Here is a 24,118-nt window from a genome sequence, read left to right on the forward strand (position 1 = left end):
CTCGTTTCAACTCATTGAACCTAACCTGTTGTGTCCTGTTGCTTAAGTACGATCTGAACCATTCCCATACTTTACCCCTTATTCCATATTGCATTAGTTTTTCCAGTAACAGTCCTCTGTCCACAGTCTCAAACGCTCGTTTCAAATCCATGAAGATTACTCCCACTATTTTCCCCTCGCTGATTTTTAATTTCCATTCGTCAACCACGATTTGAATTGCTGTTTCACACGAATATTGCTTTGTAAAACCCGATTGGTGCTCTGTTATGACCTCATTTGATTCCAGAAATTTTTCAATTTGGCTTTTTACTACTAACTCTAGAATCTTCCCATACATAGGTAACATATTACCTGGCCGGAAATCTTTTGCTCTTATGGCTCTATCTATCTTTGGGATTGGTATGATCGTGGACGTTTTCCAACTATCAGGACAACAGCCCTCACTTAGGGATCCGTTGATTATATCAACAAATTTCTGTTTTATTGCACTGAATGCCATTTTTAGTATTTCACTTCATATTTCTTCTGCTGTACCTTTTTTTTTTTTTTAGATTATAGAGAGAGAGAGAGAGAGAGAGAGAGAGAGAGAGAGAGAGAGAGAGAGAGAGAGAGAGAGAGACCTTCCTTCATTTCGTTATAATTTTATCCTCAATTTATGCCAAAAAGTAATGAATTCCACAACGCATAATTATCAATCAACAAGAAAGTTTAAGCCGAGACGTGAAAACGTTATCTACTTTGAAAGCATAGCACTCCAGCGCCACTGTTGGCCATTCAGGGAACTATAAATAATACCAACTTTCAAAATACATTCCCAGAGCCAATGAAGAGCCAACACGAACTTTTACGTTAGTTTTACTCTATATATATTCGGTCTCTAAAGTTTGACATTAACGCTTTGGAGAATTTCTTTCATTTTCCCTTCAAAATGCCCCAATCTCTTCAACCTATGTTTATATCTATGTATATAGATATATAAACCCACGACCATTTCACATCTACACCAGTCTGGAGACAGGCAAGTGAATTTCACGAAGCTACCTGAAAGTGAGTTAGGAAGTTAAAAAAAACGCAATTAACTGAACTGTTAACCATGCTTTAAACGTATTACGCAATTAGCACGTGTCACGCGATCTTTTACGAGAAATTTAAGGCGGATCCTCGAAAATTTTATCGCCTAGCCAACTGCGCGTCTGCCCGTATAGACGCAATGTAAATTTTCAAGGATAATTAAACATCGGGTAAGCCACCCCTTTAACGGGGGATGTATGTAGGATGGAATAGCCCTTGTCAAATACATTACGCACCAACGACTAAACGGTTTTCGCAGCCTCTATAAAATCCATATATATATATATACACACAACACGCATATACATATATAGAAACATGAACCCATATAAAGACCCATAACGTGTCAAGCAATAAATAGCAGAATAACACAAAGTAAGTACAACGTTATTCAAAAACATTGGAAAATACACTAAAAAGTAGGAAAAGGCAAATAAATTTAATTTGAAATTATGAAAAAAAAATATTTTTCATTTTTCCCACACCCTCCGTTTTCTCTACTGACAAGTACTACTATAGTACAGGCCGAGCTATCGTTCACTCCCACACCATTACGTCAGCGACTAGAGGGTGAAATTCGTGGTCGCTGGTACCGTAAACAGGGCGAAGGGAAGACAGAGAGGATTTTTATCATGTATACTCAGGAAAATGACGAGGCCTTCCTCGTATTTTTTATCAGTAATTCGGGACCGCCCGTGGATTCCCGAATCACTATGGCTGATTCATAGAATCTCAAATCACGCAATGCGCCGTAGGTCTACGTACATCAATCAACCCTCGTGTTCGTAAGACAGCATACCCACAAACCCCCTTCTACGGCCACCTATACCCCTCGTCCTACCCTCTAAGATCCATATACCACAGACACCCTTTCGAACCCCAAACTATAAGTATAATCAGATAACAAGATGACCGTCCAATCGCAGTTCGGTACTCGAAAAAATTAACTTACAATCTTAAAAAATTTTGAAAAAAAACATTTTTCAAAAAAGATCAAATAATTTCTCGGGTAGTACAGAGATAAGTCATGCGTGTAGGGTGGTTTCGTATAACATATACATATGTGTGTAATAAATCCTGAAGTTGCTTCAGGTGTAAAATATTCCGTAAGATGGGCCTACTGAGCTTTAAAATCCGCCTATTCTACTTTTTCACCCAGAAAGGGTTGATGGGCCGGAAAGTATTCAGCGGATGCTGGTTGATGCCTGTACAATGTTACCGTGCTGAAAATGGTAGCCATTTGTAAAAAAAAAAGATGGTTTTTAATTCTTTTTTTGTAAATACGCATTCGCAATCGGCGGTCACGAATGATCGATCGATCTTTCAGGACCCACCCGATATACGCTTACGAGGGCGTGTGCCATGGAGATACATACGAGTGATACAACGACGTCAGAAGACGACGATAACCTCCCCTGCGTCCTACCCGAGCCCAATGATATTTATTGAATTTCCATTCGCATTAACGCGTCATAAATCACGTCGAACGACTGACTGAAATCCTTCCGTCAGTTCATTCTAGAAAAATCCATTCGCGTTACGCTCCTCCCATTCATTCCCTTTTCTGGGTCACGTGATAGATTTGTTACTGAAATGGGAACGATTTGATTGGTGGCGCTATCTGGGAATTATTCGAATGAATTATTTAACTCAAACTCGGGCTTAGTGGTCGGCTACGTCAAAAGTGCTGGAATTACGTAACCGGCTGGTAACGCGTAACGAGACTCTTGGAGAAGCTCGTGAAAACTACGGTGGAAGGAAGGTCGATTAATTTCAGAATATAATTGGATACGAGTGTTACGTCATTTCCGAGAATAAATACCTGGCTTCTATGTAGATTATTATGTCTGAAAAAATATATATATATATATATATATATATGACGGTGGGAGAGAGCTTTTAGCATTTTGAGAAAAAAAATCTGAAGAATCGTTCCTGGGTATAATTATTTTTGAATTTGAATCATTATGACGGTGGGAGAGAGCTTTTAGCATGAGTGTTACGTCATTTCCGAGAATAAATACCTGGCTTCTATGTAGATTATTATGTCTGAAAAAATATATATATATATATATATATATATGACGGTGGGAGAGAGCTTTTAGCATTTTGAGAAAAAAAATCTGAAGAATCGTTCCTGGGTATAATTATTTTTGAATTTGAATCATTTTATTTTTGTGAGATAATATTTTTTGTTTTTCACTAGCGACATCTATGATCTTTTTCATTGACTACCGCGTTCATTTATGTCGTTATAACTATCAGAACAGATACCATAGCTACAGTCGGTTCTCGATAACTTTTTTCACCGTACCTCTGTGCTTCAGTTTGAAATATGCTGGAGAGCACGGAAAAGTATTTGGTATATCTATAAAGGGATGAAAATTCTTGGGATACTATTTCACTATTTTATGATATAGATACTAGGAGGGTAGGGCATATTGAGATAACTTCTGACTTGGATATGCAAACTGTGCCAAACGATAGCTCAGTAATGATATACGTATAGATAAGCGTCTAGGAACGTGATACGAAATGACATGGTATTCTAGAATTGCAAAGATTCATACACGAATAGGTTATATACTATACGTGCAGGCTGACCCGATAAAGCGACCGAGTATTTTGACTGGGGTAATACGTTCTAGTGGGAAAGTAGTAGTAGGGTCGCGTAAGCAGACAGACGATTTAACGATTGAGTCAAGTGGTTATATATGTATATATTTCTTATAAGCTTAAGCGACGACGATGTCCCAACGGGCATCCCTTATAACCCATCACAGAATCCACCCCATGTAAAATTAGATTTGCGAACGCTCGGTGAATCTGCAATTTTGATTCAGTCCTTGAAGGAGTTTCAAATGGGGGAAGAAAAAAAAAGGGGGGAAAAAAAAATTTTTATATACATATATTGATTGAGCCGCAAAATTTCTTGCTCCATTTAGACTCCATTTTTTATTTTTTATGTTCCCTATCTTTTTTCACATTTTAAACAGAGAGGGACGATAAAATGATGATTAATGTATCAAAATGAATAATACGTCCATGCGCGTATGGGTGATAAAGCGTCGCGACGCTGTACCGATCAGAAACGTGGATTAGGATTTGACGTCTAATGGGTGAAAAAGTAGGTCGAGCAGTTGGTACTGCTGCGTCAGGTACGTTAGTGAGAAATTTTTGTAAAAAAAAAAAAACAGTGCTACCACTCTCGTGATAAAATATTCATTGGCTTGGTAATTTTTTAACTTAGAAAAAAAAGGGAATTTTTTTTCTAAGTTAAAATATTGTGGACGATTCTCAAACGGACTGCGACAAGCAGTTGGGATTCTGTCGGAACTCGAATTCTATTGGCTGTGATGGAGCACGTGGGGAAGAGTCGATTTGAATTGGACGTTAAATAAAAAAGAGTGAAGTATGGTATATACCGGGTCATCGAGATGCGAGATTCAATTTCGATCAGAGAGCCTGAGTTTGGAAAGAGTTTAGAAAGGTAGTTGGGACTGAAGGGGAGGGGATTGAAGTACGAAAAAAAAAAAATTGCTTGAGCAAGGAATGAAAATTGTGCTTCAAAAGTTTACATCCCGCATGATGCTGGGATTCGATGTGAATTTTATTTGGCATGAGCCGAATCTGCTTTTTTAAAAAAAAAATTTTTTTTTTCAGTGATCGAACGGAGCTTTCAAGCACACAAACCAAAGCTTCGTTGGAGAAGCAAACAAACGAAGAATATCAGAGAGCAAGTAGTAGTTTACGTATTTAAAAGGTGATGGAGTAAAATTTTCAGCGGTACAAAAAGAAAATTATAAAATTGGAAAAGCAATTAATATACTTACACTAAGTATGTCCCCTTGCTCGCTGGTAGAAATTCTTCGCGTTCCAGGGCATTGCCATCGTCGCCCACTTCGAAACTGACACTGAAGTATTCGCTGCTGGACACCTGTAATGTAAAAGAAAAATTAAAATGAACGTGACACGAAGGCTATTAAATATTTTGAGACCGAGAAATTTGCTAAAAATTTTTTAAAAATTTTATGCATTTCGGTTATAAATAATAACAATAATCCCCTAGTAATTTTCATCGTCACGTCACGTCACATCCACTTGGCAAACGGGATTTTCTTATCATAGCGTACTAAGGGATCTAATGGTGTTCAGAGAATCCCATCAACTTTCAGTTAGTTATTTATCGATAATCTTGAATCAAAGTCAATTTTGATTTATTATCAGTCAAATATACTACGTGGTAAAAATTTGACGTAAAGCATAAAATCATAGAGAGAATTGAAAATATATTATTAAATGGACACCAGATACATAAAAGACACACTTACTGAAGTCATTCGTGAACTTGTGAAAGATTACTAATGACCATCCCCTAATTGTTTGATTACTCAAAATCAGAAATCCAATAAAGAGACACGTAATTACGGGGAATTGAGTAATTTCGACAAGATTGAATTTGACGACCGAGACTACACGTGATTTAGTACCAGTACATATATATTCACCATGAAATATTGATCAAGAAATATACACAGTGTACATAAAATTACCAAAATTACAAGAACGAGTAAAAATAGCGCTAAAAAATAAGAATTGACAATATAAAATTTAATTAATAATAAAAAACTTTTCAGGTTTTTATCTACATCAAGATTGTATGTATAGTATATATATATATATATATATATATATATATATATATAGCTACCAGCACGTATCATACAAAAGGGACTCGTAAAGAAGCCAATCGTAAAATCAACCACGTTAATCGTTTCCTCTATACTTGAGAAAGTCACGTAAAGGCAGTTACGAATTATATAGGAGCACCCGTTATAAGCGATTGGAGTATTTGGTACCGAGTGAAGTAATAAAATAATACAAATGGCAACGATCGGCAGCCGCATTGTTTACCAATAAAAAGAACGAAGAAAAGAAATGAAATTTCAGAGGCAAAGAAAAGAAGGCCAGATCCTATATAGAATACTCGTAAATTGAACCCAAGAATAATAAAAGAAGAGATCGCACGCTTGAAAATGCGCCATTAACGACCAAACGAATGCGTACCAACCTCTACTATCAATAAAACTAGATATCGTATCATAGTCCATATACAATAATACGTATAAACTGTATAATGAAAATTTAAATATTATTTCATTTCAAATATCTCGTACGAAATGCAACTCTCAGATTCTGCACTTTGTAAGGTGCATATAAATGCATATAGTTCACCTCACGTTACTTCCAGCCCATGTGATGAAAAATATAATAAGAATGCACCTTTCTGTCGTACATGACAGTTTGGAAACGTATATGATATAAATATATGCTATTCACACGTTAAATCGTGGGTAAACATATTTTCCAGATTTTTCAACGTCAAGAATTTTCTGATATAAGTTTCACGTGTGCATGTGCTTTGTACTTCAGATCATTTCATTGCATTACTTTGATTCCCAATGGCATATACGCTATGGTGGAATTCATACATATGGATGGTGTATAAATGGACGGTATATGGTTTATAAGACAGACACAGAAAAAGTTCGCTGAAGGTTGATAAATGGTAGGTAAATGGTGGATGGGAGATCATATATACTCTTATATACTGGATATATATATATATATATATATATATATATATATAGGATGGTTAAAGGGATAGATGGAAACCTGCTGGAAGATATAGAACGTCCATTGAGGCGGCTGGAACAGCGGTGCTTCTCTGTTTGCATAATATTGATTCGGCTTTCCGTTACAGCGCAGCTATCCGTCTCTATGGTTATAAAGGATCTGCTAGAACCAATCAACAAAAGGATAAGGTCCTTAGGATAGAGAGAGAGAGAGAGAGAGAAAGAGGGGGAATGACAGTGATTTAATGAAGAAAAAATATGTAGGAAAAATGTACCGAAAGAAAGTACCCTAGTGAATCATTTTATATTAGAGTATCAACGTATTTGGACTACGGGCAGGATTTTCCCAGAGATAATCCTGAACGAGTATAACATTTTCAGCGTCTAGGGACATTTAAGCTTCTTTCTCTGCAGTTATTACGAAGGTTATTTGAAACGTGTCACTGAGTACAGTGCCGAGCTTTATACCATCACGGGTCATTTACATGAGAACGAAGAGACGACGGGCTATTCAAATGAGTTGTAGTCGCCATGAAAATTCTTTTGTACACATTTACGTAACTGATTACGATTAGCTGGTTGGTACCACTGGTTAATAATATTTTTCTAACATTTCATCCTCTGGTCGCCACTGCTATTATCGTGCCTATCGGTACTTGAACTGTCGCAATTTTTTGACTAACCATTAATCTTTCTAGAATCTAGGGACTTTTTACTATTCAACTTTTTTCTTTCTTCGCTCTTCTTCCACACTTTGGCCAGGAGTCGGAGGCTTCCTTAAGGTATCCCCTAGGGCGATATTGGCCATCGATTTCTTCTACCTCCGTCAGATGGAAATAACGTAGGAGGGCCGTCGAGCAGCGTGAATGATCGACGGAATATGCACCGGGCTTTACGAAAGTTATTGGTGTCATTAACATTTTCGTACGTAAGGGATGAATGAGTGGCAATCCCCTTTTTTTCCTTTCTTCCTTCAGAGCATCCACCTACTGATCTTGCTCCTGGAAAAATATACCTGGGCCTGAATAATTCTTGGGAATTTCTTTTTATTATCTTCACTCGTCCCGGCCTCGCTTTCTCCTCGTTCACTCGTTTACCACTTTACAGCTTTTTTTTACCTCCATCCTGGTACTTTTTTACGGCTCTAGCTTCCAGTGCAGCGCCAGTGCCATCTTCTTGCGCAACCTTATTCCTTCAGGATATCCGTAAAATCCAACGACGTAACCTTTAGTAGCTTCCATAAAATTTCTTTATAATACAGTACACTTGATAGCTCGTTAATTATCGCAGCAGTATCGTGTAGTGATAATAATTGTGTGTGACGTCACGCGGAGCAAAAGAAATTTTTATCCTCGGATACTCAGAAAATAGTGAAAGTAACTAGGAAATTGGTCCTGTCCAGTTCTCTGCTTATCTTCTACGAATCATTTTTTTTTGTCAGGTTGCTACCACTCCGAATGTATCCCAGTGACAGCCTTTTACTTATCATCTATTTTCACCCTACAGCGATTCCTTTGAAAGGGCGACTATAGCAGGAGACGACTGTGGAACGTGTTATCAGGTCGCCCTTTGAACCCACCCCTGTCGCCTCTGAGGAATTCCCAGAATTACGGATCAATGAATTTTTTTTCCTTTTCGTCGTTTGCTCTGCTTCTTCTTTTTCTTCAATTTTTCAACAATTTTATTTATTCCCAAGGTCCCAGCACACGTGGTCACTTGATAAGGCTAATACGGGTTGAAGAGAGACACTCTTTTTCATGGATGCCAAAAATTGCAGTAAATCATTGCATAAACAAGGATTGGAGAAATCGCATGTAGTGATAATGTGGAGCGATAGAATTTACATGAATTATGGAAATGAAAAAAAAAAACCACGGCATTTCAGTCCATTCAGGTTCCTCATTCCGATGCATATACTATTGCAAATGCACTTTACCGCAGTTGCATTGCTCCCGGTGGGTTCAAACGCTTGGGAAATATCCTGGTGGGATATTTCAACAATTTCGTTGATCTGGCTGCGAGTGTTATGCGGGTAAATGCAGAATGCACTTTTGAAACCAGGATGGAAACTGTTGCAGCAGCTGCACTCGAAGGATGCACTCAACGATGGAAAAGTGTCTGCGCGCAGTCGTCGACAAAGTGGACGTGGAGTTCGCGCGTAAAAAAAAGTGTATGAAACTCGAAAGGTAAAATTTGAAAAATTGCACATTGAAAAAAAAAGGCGTCAACTCACTTGGGAACGAGAAAGCTTGTGTCTGGTGCGGTTGGGGTGAACTCCGTCTGACAATGAGGACGAGGGTGCATTTGGTACCAGAAGTCGAGGACTGCATTCTGTTCCAGTATGGGGATGCTGATGGGGATGATGTTGATGATGATGATGATGGGGTGGCTGCTGAGACGAAGGTCCACCTCTTAGATGATGTTCACCAGTGTCCAGCATACTCGTGCCCAGGGCGTCCAATTGGGTCAGAGACCTGGAACGCACCTGAAATAAAAAAAAAAAGAAATTTATTTATTTATTTAAAAAAGTGCCTCGCAAGAAAATATATTTTCGTTAAATCGCTAACTGAATTGTTTTCATCGTACAGGAAAATAAATGCAATCGTGCAATTGCGCATGGTCCATTTAATTTTATTCGATATGAACGTTTTTCCCTGCAAGTGCAGTTTATTTGACAAGTAAATCATGGTCGCTGGTTGGAAATTGGAGGAAAAATATTAATCGTTCCTTGTCTCGTTTATATGACTGTAAAACATTCGGGATTTATTTGAAATCGCACGGGAAATGGCGAACGAAATTTTTTCAATTATTTTAATATATTCTAGGGGTTGTTTTCTTGTATCCCATATGGGACAAGTCGTTTTAACTCTGTGTACGTAGGATACTGAAACATGCAGTATCTTGTGGAAATTAATAAAGGGTGGGTATGAAATTATTCCAAGGGATGGTCAATCTTAATCCACATGTATCCATATACAGAGTGTACATAAATCCAATTTCCAACCCCTAAAGCGCAACCGCGCAATTTGAAGAAACTTGGTATATATAGGAATATCAAGACAATAGATTGCAACTGACGCTGTGAACCTCCAGGAATTAATTTAATTCGCGTTAAATTGATTTCCCAAAATTTTCGACGGCGCCTTGGGGAATTCTCAAAATTGTCTTTACGCCCGTAATACCATACGGGAGATATCTGACTGCAATAAACTGGATACTACAAAAATCGAGTGGTAACTTATACAATTTCTGGAAATTGTCTAAATCTTTTTTTTTATAATTAATAAACAATTTATAAAACTGCAAAAAAATTTCAAACACTGATCCATCAAGTTGTACAAAAGTACCCTTACGATTAAGACTGATAAATTTTCTATGAGATTTTACAAAAAAAATAACACCACCCCTTTGGAGATTCGTGAATCGAATTTTTATTTAAAAAAATTAATATAAAAAAAAATAAAATGCATCAACTTGGTGAATATTAAAAATATATGTAAAGATATATTGATAAATATACTGCAATGAGATACGATATTGACGTCATATATATTAAAATTGGGTTAATTAATAAAGAACGTTGGATATATTAAAATTTTCATATAAAACGCACGAGAATTTAATATTTGTTGGTAAACGGTGAGAGGTGGGTGGGTGGAGGGGGGGGAGCGTAGGTGAACGAAGTTTCAAAGATAGGAGGGCTGCAGTATTAATTTTCTGTATTTTCCTATTAAAAAAAAGAAATACCGTACAGCTAACCAATATGAATTCTCCGCATATCTGATAAAAGCATAAAAGAGAAGTTTGAGAGCAGAGATTAATCTTGCAATGGAATTTACGCAATTTAACGTTAAAACAGGTAATAACTGGGTGGTCGAGGGGGTAAAAGTTAGTAAAAAATAAAAACAAACGTTCCTACGGATAAAAATATATACAGTATAATATACATGTATATATACATCCACGATATTACGTATATTCACGTAACATCTTATCATAAACGTAAATCGTATCTCGGCAATGTACCGAGTATATTAATATAAAAGGATTTCATCCCAACTTGAGAGAAATCTACCCCCTCTGTATAGCGGCATTCATGCATATCGGCTTTCAGCGATACACAAAAAAAAATCCAGCATCCCGAGATCCATATCCGAAATTGTCAATTGACAAAAAGCATCTCTTCAAAAAAAAAAAAAAATGTGCGAATTGGGTCGCAGATCTAAGGGAGGCTGTGTCGATCGAAAAGCTGCCAAATGAAGAGATTCGAAGAACTCAGATTTCTCTCGTGTTTTGATATAGAAAATATGAGAAGAAAAAAAAAAGAAAAAGGTGTATTTTCCGTGAACGATGTATTAAAGAGGGAAAAGAATACGGATAAGTAAATAAATGTAGAAAAAACATCCGCTAGCTTCGCCATCGATGCCACCCCTATTGAAATATTTATTAAAAATTTGTTTTTCAAAGAATTTAGAACAAACTGACTACGTCTGTACGTAGCGTGGATACAGAGTTTGCCTGTACAGTTTGCCTGCCATTAGGGGTTGATTCGTGGTGCAGGATCTACCTTTTGGGGGTTGAATGGACATGCACGAGGAGTGTTAAGCAATCTGAATTGAATCTACCGAGGGTCATACAGTCGAAAATTGTATAAAGAAAGAAGCTGCTTTCTGGATTGAAAGGGTTGAAATAGCTCGAGAGCCCTTATCAAAGTTTAATTAGTGTAAACAACCCCTGTCGACCCTTGCTAGAGTAATGGCGAAGCTCTCTATTCCCAGGACCTTGAATAATATCTGTTACAGATGTCACCCCGCGATATAACCAAGCTTAAAATTTTACGTACGGCCCTGTATATACATACCGAGCACTTTGTGAGATATAAAACCCTTAAAAACTACCCCCTTATAAACGTGACATTTACTGTTCATTAAGGAACAGTTTATTCCGAGAACTGTTATATTCTCCTGCATTATTAATTTTTTTTAATTTTACACCCTGACGAAGTTAATATTATTTCTGGCGTAATTCATCCCCTTTTATCTCGTTCGATTGAAAGGGTTGAAATAGCTCGAGAGCCCTTATCAAAGTTTAATTAGTGTAAACAACCCCTGTCGACCCTTGCTAGAGTAATGGCGAAGCTCTCTATTCCCAGGACCTTGAATAATATCTGTTACAGATGTCACCCCGCGATATAACCAAGCTTAAAATTTTACGTACGGCCCTGTATATACATACCGAGCACTTTGTGAGATATAAAACCCTTAAAAACTACCCCCTTATAAACGTGACATTTACTGTTCATTAAGGAACAGTTTATTCCGAGAACTGTTATATTCTCCTGCATTATTAATTTTTTTTAATTTTACACCCTGACGAAGTTAATATTATTTCTGGCGTAATTCATCCCCTTTTATCTCGTTCAACCCCTTTTTTATCACACGGTCGATATAACTGCAGTCGCGAGTTCGGTTATAAAATTATCAATGGTTTTGAGAATTTTTCTAAAATTTTCAAAAAGCTTGCAAGTCGATGGTTCTGAAAATAATTTTTTTTTTGTATAAAAAAAAATTTTCTTGTGCTCTTCTCAAATATCATGATTTTATTTTTTTCGTTTTATGCCTTTTAACGTAATTCATTTTTATATATACATCCCATTTGAAGATGAAAGGTAAGTAAGTTCGTATAAATATTTAAAAAAGTAAGTTCGCGTTAATTAAACAAGAACAGCTCTTGTTTTTCTTTAATTAATAAATAATTTTACTTATAATTAATAGCGAGTGGGTGAATATTAATTATCGACATAATGGCCACGTCAGTCACAATTAAGTTCCCACCTTGAAAGCAATCCCTGCGGTTGACAGTCGACCGTCGAAAAATCATTATTTTGCATTTCGCGGAAAAAGCTTGTTTTTTCGTTTTTAACGAAAGCCCGCATAAACCACAAGCAGCATTGTTAACCTCGTCAATTAGCGTCAGCTTAATGTAAACATTGCGACGCCAGGCGTCGGAAGATCCTTTTGCCCTCAATAGCGCTCGTCCTACAATAATCCAGACGGTCTAGGGTCGCCATTAGATATGATAAAAAAGAGAGAAAAAAAAAAGAAAAAATAAAACCACCCCTAAAATTGGGACAGGGTTATTTGACGACACCCCAATTTATTTATTCAACGAATACCACCCACTTAACGAGACAACTATGAAAATGTCAATTTAACGTACAGGGGTGGATAAGACTATCGAAAATGGCATCTTCATATATTTTTGTTTTTCCATCCTCACTCACCCGTCAAATTAACGCGGCGTCGCGACGCCTTTCGGAAAATACGATAAATTCTTATTTAACGTCTATCGATCGGACTTTGACTCTTCGCGTACCAGCGAACATGTTTCCGGAAGGGGTAGCTTTGGATGCTGCTTAATATCTCAAATTTCTAAGGGTTGAAGTCTCCCGTTCCTTAAGAGTCATGTAGGACGCGAATACTGTCGAATCCACTTTGCGTTATGGAGAATCCAGATGATACATTTTTTGGTAGGCACATCCGAAGTCTAGTTCAAGGGTGACTACAACCCCTATAATGGTAATTCTCGAAGGTTATACCGAGTCTGGTTGGTATCGTTCCTTTTTCTGTTTTTGAAATTTTTTTTTCTGTTGAATAAGCAATAGCTGGTATATTACATTTTTTCTCTTTTTTTTTCACTTTGCCTACTTCTATTCTCCTTCCATTTTTTTTTGGCTAAGAAAAACACATTTTATCTCTATTCCGCGCATCAGGGGATAACGGTATCCATCCTCGTAACGTAACGTACGTGTCCCAGCATCTAAACAGCTGTAGAAATCAATTTATCTCTATTTACAGGAAATCCTGCGAGAACTTGGAGGATTTTACAAATGCTGCAAGGAAGTAGAGGGTAGTAGGTTCGTATACGTTTAGGGGTTGCGCCATGTCTGCGGCAACTAAAACCAATGGAAAATACAAGGAAAATCCAGGGATTGTATTGCGGACCAAGTGATTTTATTTTATTTTATTTCTCTTATACTTAGTGGTTTCTGTATCTTCGTCTCTCACTTTTTTATTTCTTACACTATAACCGTAACCGGCTTATTGGTCTCGTAAAGGATTTTTACGATAATTCCAAAATTCATTCATTCACCTCTATAACTTTTGGGACGAGTTTAGAAAGAAAATGGAGAAATCCTGAAGTCCGTTCGATAAATATTTTTTTTACGAATTTTCAGTAGTATGTAAAAATCTTTGAAAGCACCATATCATAATATTATTTGCGTGGATTAAAGATAAGACCGTATAATGGCAATATATTGAATTACAATTAAAATCAAAGTTTGGGTAATTTTCGAAAATTTCGTTAACCCGCAAAATACATTTTTCTTCATTTTCTTAATTCTTTATAAATATTCAAAAATCTATCCTCGTCAAAATTTAATTTTTTTTTTATTTCCCCATTACCTTCGTTAACGTCCCGTATAATTAGTTTGTCAAGAGTGGAAAAGCCTAACGGGAGTTACATTATCGCAACGGCCCAAAAGCGCCAGGCAAAGCTATCGCAACGGACGACATTACTTTTGAAAAGGCAGATGAACCCCATCCGTAAATGGGTGTCGGTCCCGTCATTACCGACGGATAAGCGAGTCAAATCTCTCGACGTTAAACGAGCCAGAGCGAACGATCAGTATAAATTTTATTGGAGGTTAAAAATAGCGATTCGGGTAAACTAAGCATAAAAAAAAAGACAGAAATTTTCTCCAATGAAAGCAGCATCTAAAGAAGTCGTTGAAAGATGAAGAGATAAATTTCCTCACTCACTCATTCGCTAAACAGAGAAGAAAAAAATCGAAAAACGAAATTGAAGAGAAAAACGCGATGAAAAATACAGTCTTTTGGTAAATATTTTCAAAAAATATTATACCAATGGAAATTGGATGTGGCACTGATCGTTAGAAATGTATTTTGCAGCGAAAAAAAAAGTGTCCCCGTCCGGGATCGAACCCCGAACCATCAAATTGTTAAGTAACGAAGAACAATGTTTGAGAACTAGCAGGTTTCTCTTATTTCATTTTCTTTCTTTGGCTTCACTTTTTTCAAACACAAAGAATTCTCTTGTGTTTCCTACGCCGAGTACCATTTCTCCCACGTACCTAAAAGCTAAAGCCCCACAAGCATAAGTTTTTGTCGCGACGTTCAAACGACTGTAACTTCAGTCTCGGCATCGTCTCAACAGACAAGATGGCCGCCAAACGACTCAACTTCCTTTGTATGCTTGGGGTCTTCTTTGTGACACTGACTTTTATATAGATATATATATATATATACCGTACATGTTTCGGCATACGTACAGCCCCATATAAAACTGTGTTACACAGTACAATAAACTTGCTAGAGTTATTACTGAAAGTGGTGACAAAGTCAGAGAAAAGATTTTCCTCCGATTCCGAAAAAGATAAGTAAACTGTCATGGCTGGTATAAAGTGACGAGAGATAGGGGAAAAAATATTTTTAAAATATATTTCGTTCACAGCTTGAAATCCCGTTGAGTTACGAGAGAGCATCTAATCGGACGACGCTTCATTAGTTTTATTTTAATCACGACCCCTAAGTGCTGCCGGAGAGTCGAGCGCGGCGGTGATTTCAATTAAAAATGTTGCTGGGATGATTGAAGCGAATTAAATTCTTGCTCAAAAATGAGAGGGAACAAAATCCAAACTAAGTCCCGGTTCAATGCGAAAAGGAATATGGGTCAGTAAGTCAGTCAGTCAGTTTAACGTGGTTATTTAGCAAGGGATCTCGTAGGGCCTGAAAAATCTCATTGTGGATACAAGGGTAGAAGATGAGGGGCGTAAAAAAAATTTTAGTACAGAACAAAATATTTAATAGCCACCGGCTTCGAAGTTAACGAGGAAATTATACCTTCCCTAGAGACTGAGAATTGCCTTGAAAAAAAAATTGCCGGATTCCCATGGCAGTTAAGCAGCAGCCGGGTCCCGCCCATTCAGTCAGGTAAAAGATTACGGATAAGAACGGATCGAGTCGAATATTCTGAAGATGCCAGAAATATAAAATCAAATGTCTGACACGAGACGTTCGCTCCCTACTGACGATTCAAAGATAGAATAAAAAGGAATGTCATTATGGTACATAGACGGGTGGAATAAATTTAAAAAAAAAGGGAAAAGAAGGAAAAAAAATTTATCGAGAGGTAAAGAAGATTTTCGAATGAATTATATATTGTATAAGGAATTATATATATATATATATATATATATGATACAAAGACAATAGAACCATCATAAGTAGATCCATGAACCAGTAAAATCTCCTGGTTACAGCATCCGATCACTCTCTGGTACAAAAAATTTTTTCTTTTAGATCACCATCAAAAGTGACGGCCATACGAATCACCAAGTATGTCATATACCCTGATTTTTTTCTGCGCCCAATCCCAAGGGTATAAGCTCGTAAGCGATCCGGCAAACGTCCAGATATCATTCCTGGATGAACAGTCCATGATCCCAGGAACGACCGAAGAAATCCTAAGCCCCTGGGATTGGCCCGCAGACGCTCCTCTGTAAACCTACCCCCAAGGCCTTGGAAGGATCGCACCTAGTTTTCGGACGGTCCTTTTGCTTTCAAGACGGATCGGAGGCTTTTCTCTGGATTTTCAGGAGCTTTACCGAGCATCTTCTAAGAGCGAGGTCGAGTTCTCGTTGTCGGCGATGACGTCATCGCCGAAAAAAAAAAACAAAAAAAAAAATTCGGGAAATTTGAAAATTCACAAATGAGCAAAATTTTGCCGCTTCTTTTTTTTTCTTTTTTCTTTTTTCATTATCGTACGAAAATGCGTAGTCAAAGTTTTCCACTGACATTTTTTTAATTTCCACGTCACTCCAAGTTAAGCAAGACACTTCTAATGTCTTTTCTGTCGACTACCCTGTGAAGTAACTTTGAGATGTATATACAGATATATAAGTGAAAATGAGCACTGAGCGTCGCGACGCTCTTACCCCTTAAGTGCTACGGGGTTGAAATCCACTGGGAGTTGTCGAGAGCATGGAAATATAATAGTTTCACAATCCTAATATACCGAGCGGCGAAATGACGAGCGACATGACTGTCTGCCAAAATCCACAGTTTGCTTGTTTACGAAAAGTACTACCAGTTTCCGTGAAGCGTCAGAACTTAGAAACATATGTGTAAGACACGATTATATACTATATACAGTTTGTTTCACGTGGTTTAATTCAATTGCGTTTAATTAGCCGAATAAATATTTGAAATAATTAGATATCCACTTGGGTGTGTGCTAGGAGAATCTAATTTTGTTAGTTAAAATTTTTTTTTGTAATTTCAGGTAAAATTTAAGAAAATGAAAATTAACTTAAATCGATCGTCTGGCTCATACCTGATATCATCTACTAGCGATGTCCTCGCCTATACCGAACGAGGAGCTAATCCACTTTGGAATAATGGCAATGGTCGTCGTTATTATTAAGGGTGCCTTAAGGATATCCAGAATCGATCTGGCTGAACTTCCGAAGGATCCTGCAATTTTTGGTGCCCTCCTTGAAATCAACTTGAAAGCACTTGGGCGGTGGTTCGGTGAGATAATAGCATCCTTGACTCGTGTATTTGAGTAAGGCAGTTCTGCTGCTCGAAAAAAAATTACCCTCCGTACTTAATTTTTTTTTAAGATCAATTGCAACGGGAAGAGCTTTCCTTATTGTTATCCCTTGAAACGTTTAAAGGCATAAGGTATAAAGTATGCCTGACAATTGGATTACGTGAAAAATGAAAATTAGTCCAAGGGCTAGTTTCTTCAATGACAGGGGCTGCGGCGTCTTCAATTTGATTATAATAATTCCAGGCTACCCGTACGGTGTCTTATACATCCTGATTATACCGAAATGTCTCGAGTTGATTTGACGGATAAAAAAAAAAGTGTTAATTTACCTATTTCCAAAAAAAAAAAAATTAATCGGTATTCCTCCACTTGAATTTCTAATGAAATACAATCTGGCAAAGCGACTCGACGCCGAGCGTCACGACGCCCAAGTATCTCTCGTAGACAGGGGTTGATGATACCTCGGAAATCTGAAAAGAAGCCTCAGGCACTGTAGACAAGCGTACGTGTTTCGGATAAAGAAGAGACGTACACGTGGAGTTTGAAAGAACGCGTGGTGGTGTGTACGTCCGTACAAAAGACAGTAAAGGGAAAATTAATACCGGAATACCAATGAATCGTGGTAAAAATTTACATAAAATGTCACGGAAATTTCAGGTGGGGAAAAAAAATATATAAAAAATTAAAACAGCCAGTTGCCAGTGCGTTAAGAAACACATTTTCCCTATGAAGAATATTATTTGAGATAAAGGACGTTTGTGTAAATGGACATTTTACGTCATATAATATATTCGATATATTAATATTAAGAATTGGATAACATACATGTTATATAGATATATATATATATATAGATACATTTGAAGAAAAATAATTTATATATTTATTTGACGAAATTGTCTTTGCGCTATTATTATTAAGTATACCTGTACGTATGTCATACTTTCTCCACGTGTCCTTGACACACGCTAGAAATAACGTTTCGATTGGACAGTCCATTCCAAAGTTGATGACCTGTTTGAGGTACTCTAATGATAGGAAGAGTGAGGGATGGCTGCTACAAAAATAAAACCCTGACATGACGAATATATCAGGCAGCGACGAGGATCGATTGGAATACTTTTTTTTTTGTTTTTTGTAACTTTCGCCTGAGAGAGAAATACATGAAAGAAAAAGTAATATCATACAGTCCACTGAAGAATTCTTCAATACTTGTCATTATTCTCCATCGGAGTTCCGGGTGATCGCATTATATTAAAGGAAGTCTTAATACATAACATAAACACGTAAAAAAGAAAATTCCTTTCCGTCACTTTGGATATTAAATTTTATTTATAAATTATTAATATCGTATCGGAACAAAAGTTAGGAACACGCTTAAAATACCGGAAAGAGAAAAAAAGAAAAAATAATGCAAATCCTACCCTGACTTTTGCCGCCCCCTTAAAGTCTCGAGAAAATTTATTTCCTACGGTAAAATCGTATACAGCTTGCTGTGTCAGCTGTCGAGTAACCCTGTATGTATATGGTACATTACGTATATTATACGTTATGTATTTACATAGAAAAAGTTCAAATCGGCTCTTTCCATTGCGCAATTTAAAAGCATCTAGAATAATCATCAACCGAAATGATAAGCAGGCATTAGCCAATTGTGCTGAATGCGCGTTTAATAACGGAAAGAAGCACGTACTGCAATGGCGAAGGGACAAAGTTGGAGAATCGCCAGGGCAAAGTTCACGTTACGTTACGATCGTCGCAATTTAAACTTGTAACAAGGGAGGAGCGCACGAACAAAGATTTTTCATACCAGTCTCTATCCACGCGTTTATCCTCACTCAGCACCTCCCTCCGTTAACTGCCTTCCATCCCCGACAAATCAAGGGTGGCCTTTACGACTTTCAATTTTCCCACGTCGAGCCATGATCCACCCTCTTCGCGGAGCTACCGGAAGTTCTCGAAGCTATTTCCCGGATAAGATAGCCACCCCTCCATTACGTCTGGCATTTACTTCACCCTTAAGATTCGGCCCGATAAGGGGGAGAAAAATTGAGAATAATGAAGAGACAAAATTTAGAAGAAAAAAAAAATTTACTTCGTGACGTCACCGCAGAACTACCCCCGAAACATAGAACACCCCCGAAATACCAGTACATCCTTACGGCACTGATTTTTCTTTTTCCATGAAATCGAGACGAAAAAAAAAAAATTTTTAAATTCCCAAAAAATTATTGTCAATGTTATTTTCATGAGACCAAGCGGGCCGGTAAATCCAGCCGATAAGGGTTGTAACGATAGCCTCACAGAAACTTCAAGGTCTGCCAGTGGCTTTGATCTTTCTCAAGGCAAACCAACCCCCTACCGTAGGTAGCAGACGGGGGTCTGCTTTCGCAGTTTCATTGTCCGCCATGTTTGCATCCTCCTAAATACTCCCAAGGGTAGTACCCCGGATCCCAGTGTCCGGCTGTACACGACCTGTACACGCGGAGCCACCCTTACCCTGAACCCTCTATCGATAACTATGCTCCATCGAGGCCATGATTAACGACAAGAGCGTCTCTCGTCCTGACGAAGTGCTAAGGGAATGATGGGAGCCAAGAGGGGTCTGTTTAGCTAAGGGTAGTTGGTTGGCCAGATAGACAGGTAGAAGGTCAGCAGGGGCTAACGAGGACGATATTCGTGCGCTGAGTGAGGGTGAAAAAGAGAAAAAAAAAATTCGACAATTTCTACAGGTACCAAAAAGAGGGATGGCGGAAGGACGTTCATTATCAAAATTAACCCTTGTTCCATTTTACCACCCCCCCCCCTACTCCCCTCTTCACCCTGCATCATCACCTGGGCGGTATACAAGTACAAATTTCAGGGATGACGAAACAGCTGTTCCGAGTGAAATTGTATGGTACTACTTGAGGGATGAAGACTTTTGATAGGGGATGCAACCCCTTGTCAATGTCCCGTACGAACCCTGCAAAAGTTCACCCCTGACGTTTATATATATATATTTAACGAGACATCCAGTATATTACCCACCGTGGATTTGGTCTCGTCGGGGGGTGGCTGTTGCCAATAGGGGTAGTTCACCCGTATAATTGATGCTTAATGGCGAGGTTACTACCCTTTCGAAGGACATATTGCTTAATAAGGCTCCTTAACGAAATCTTCTCAAAAATTAACGAGCCATCCCGGAGACTCTTTTCTTCGGCGTATCTACCCCTTTAGGGATTACGTAGCTACGCCGGCCCAGAAAACCACCCTTAACGTCAGACACTCTTCCGTCTCCGACTTGAACGTCAATCCCAACCCTCACTGCTCCGCCGTGTTTTTACCCTGGCTCTGTATCCGTATCCTTACTCCGTTTGACGTTCATCCGGATCTCTTTAGACACAAAAGGGGGGACTGGCTGACTGACTGGGTGGCTGGCTGTTTGTTCACGCACAGTGACCCATATTGAAAAAAATTTTACTAGAACGGAACGCCGCTTAGGGCGTGATTTATTATTAAATACTATGTATTCCCGTAGACAGAGAATATGAGAAATGTACAGATTTTGGATTCTTGATAAAAAAAATAATTAAAATTACAAAGACGAATCGACGTTTGTCCGTTCTGATACGTGCGCTGTCACCATTAATTCAATGTATACGCAAGTGGAGAAAGGGTGTGAAGAAAAAAAAGAAGGAGAGGACTGGGTAGTGAGAATAATAAAAAAAATTGATTTTGTATATATATATATATATATATAAAGCAGAAAGAATTAATAATTCATCGTGTTTTTTTTTTTTACGGGACTGGTCATTGTATCGTCACGACGCAATATCCACGTCACGAGAGGCGCGCATCAGGGTCATTGCGTCCGACGACAATAATGATGATAATCGGAGTAAGAGCGAAACCCTTAAGGCTTCTGTCCAACGTGGGTCTTGGCGACGGAATAAGCTGTTATTTCAAAACGAAGTACAAGATAATTATATGAGAATTATTTTTTTTTCAATTCTTTAACGACAGCCAGTTTTTCATCCCTTCGATCCTATCCCTCTAACGTGCAGTAACTTTGGACGTCTTTAGACATTGGATTTTTCGAATTACGTTGAAACTAAACGAGTACAGTCCGAATTATAAATAATTTCCTTTACTTGACGTTATTCGCGAATTTCACCTTTTATCCCTTATATCAAATACTTTTAGCAGCTCTTTTCTTTCGATCTCTCTCTCTCTCTCTCTCTTTCTCTCTCTCTCTCTCTCTCTCTCTCTCTCTCTCTCTCTCTCTCTCTCTCTCATCAGTACTTTTTTCATACCAAAAAAATCACACTTACAGAGCTATCACGGGGATTTGTGAAAGGGCTGATTCTCTCTGGTAACCATAAAACGAATGCGACTGTCCCCTGTCTGTAGGATAGGACTTTGCTTTTATCGTACGAGAGGGTATCGTCCGGACGAGGATAAACATATAAGGGCTGAGCACCTTTGCGAGGGGGATGCTAAAGTTTGTCTTTTTCCAAAGTAGCATAAAACATAATAAAAAGGGAAGCAGAGCAGAAGAAGGAAGATGAGAGTAAAAGTGAAAGAAAAAGACACAGAGAATTACGTCCGTTTCTTATCATGTGAAATTAGACCCCTGTGGTTATACCCGGTGGCCCCATAGTAGCAACCCTCCAGCTACATTCCCAGCTAATATTTTCATCCCCGTTCCCGGCACATTTTCATGCAATCATTTTTCAGTGCGACAGCCCCGGAAACGCGTCTCTTGTTTATAACTGGGGAAGAACAATGGGAGCACTTACTTTTCATTTTTCGTTTTCCTTTCTTTTCTTTCTCTTTTTCATTTCTTTTCTTTCTCTTTTCTTCCTTTCATCAGCAACGCTCTTGCGACAATCCATGCCGAACCACCTTGTAGACCTACGTGAGATACTTGAAATTATTTTTACGACTTTTTTTTTTGGTTTCACGTAAACTAGTTAATTGCGGTTTCGTGTAGAGGGGTGGTCTTTTGTTTTTTTTTGTTACTGTCAGCTTTTTTTTTAGAGGCGGTTGAACAAGGAGAAAGGCGGCTGGGACATAATTTAATACTTGCCCTCGGCTGCACGTAATTCGTGATAAACGAATGTCAGTTGGCAGGAGGAATTTTGAATTGCCCGCCATTTTTACTTTGGATGCTGATAATTTGGAAAAATACGATTTTAGGGGATTTCAGGTTATTTAGATAACTGTAGGATTTAACGGAGGAAACTTATTGGGTTTATTGTTGGGGTTGATATGCCGCATGGCTGAAAAAAGTTGTATCGTACGTGGAATTTTTGATAAACATACGCCCTTTTGTTTTTCGTCACGCGATATTATGTAACAGTGATGATTTCTTTTTTTGAGGATATACGTATATATGTATGCCACGTGGAAAAATGTTAAAATTGAAATCACGCGATTTCTATTTTATCGTTCGAATTTCTATGCGGCGTATCAAGATGAATGTACGGACGCGCAGGTAATTTATGATATATTGAAATAATCGATATTGATATATAAACCAATTTGAATATATCGACAGTCATAAATCACGTGTCTGGAAAATTCATTTATTTTGTATATCCGAGAAGCAAAGTTTTCGCGGGAAAATTTGAACACGGAGAAACGATACGTATGCGCGCGCAGCTTTGTCGGCCATTACCTGCAGGCTGAGTATCTCTTTTCTTTATTTGTTTATACGCTCATATAGGACGTATATCGGCACGCTGAAGAAACGGCCAGTGCGCTAGTGGAATTCGGGACGTACGAAGAGACTAGTGGAGGTTTTTTTTTTTCGAAGGGTAATTTTTAAGGGTAATACACGATATTTGTCGGATAAGAAATTTCAATACAATATTTTACATATACTTTCGTTTAAACTGTATTTAGAATTTTATTTTTTTTTTTAAAGATAACGTTTAGCCAACTTTTTAAAAATATTCCGACTGCTCGAAAGTCCTCGAATAAAGTCGAACCGCACGAATGGCAGCGGCTGCTGCAGCAGCTGTTACGGCCAGTTCGAGTTTGGCTCAAGTGAAATTTGGAAAATGGCGTAATATTGCAAGCGTACTGGAAAGCGCTATTGAAATCGAATAACTCGTCCACAGAATAATGGCAAACTTTTCGCAATATTTTACTTGGGGATAAAATAAAGAAATGAAGACAACCCCTCTCCGTCCGCTCGGAGTTTGGCGGCAGGGTCGAGGAGCGTCCCGACGCCTTGAAGATAATCCAAGTAGTTGGCTACAGCATCTTTCACGAATCTATTATTAGCTGCACGTACGTTAGAATTGATAAAAAAAATTTCCCAAATTTTTCTTGCCAATTTATTATTCAAACTTTCGTCGTTCCAAACGTTTCAAGCAGAATAGACAAATAAAAAGGAAAAGATATCTTATACTCCCAAACAATAAATTCTTTCCGTCCCAATAAATTCTCGAACCCAAGCAAGCTAAGCCTCCATGGAAAATACAAGAAAAATAAAAATGAAACTTTGATATGAATACAAATTTCAATTTTGCCTTTGAAAGTAATAAAAGTCCTCAAATCCTTCCGCTGCGCCACACACGTTAATTTAATAAAAAGCCTTTTGACAAAAGCATCGAATTTACTGGTAAAACCGAAAAAGTAAAAAATTAAATTGTTTTTATTTCGCATGTACCCAAAAATAAAAATCCGACGATCGATATTTTTCGATCGATCCGATAGATCATTGTGGAAAATTATTTTTAAATAAAATTTAACATCCAATACATAATCTTTCACGTGGCAACGCC

The 24,118-nt window shown here is 37.9% G+C and overlaps 1 protein-coding gene across 13 annotated transcripts in view; it reads right to left on the reverse strand.

Annotated features, from left to right (window-relative positions):
- Positions 1-24,118, reverse strand: part of LOC107270680 (pleckstrin homology domain-containing family G member 5) — a 100,332-nt gene that overhangs the window by 11,932 nt on the left and 64,282 nt on the right. For all 13 annotated transcript variants that reach the window (XM_025088029.1, XM_025088030.1, XM_025088020.1 and 10 more), the window contains 2 exons: positions 8,941-9,192; positions 4,905-5,008 (listed from right to left, as the gene is read on the reverse strand). In XM_025088029.1, the coding sequence (XP_024943797.1) occupies positions 4,905-5,008; positions 8,941-9,192 (356 nt within the window). The remainder of the gene's footprint in view (positions 1-4,904; positions 5,009-8,940; positions 9,193-24,118) is intronic.

This window comes from Cephus cinctus, unplaced genomic scaffold (assembly GCF_000341935.2).
Source record: "Cephus cinctus unplaced genomic scaffold, Ccin1 Ccin1_scaffold0806, whole genome shotgun sequence".
NCBI lineage: Eukaryota > Metazoa > Arthropoda > Insecta > Hymenoptera > Cephidae > Cephus > Cephus cinctus.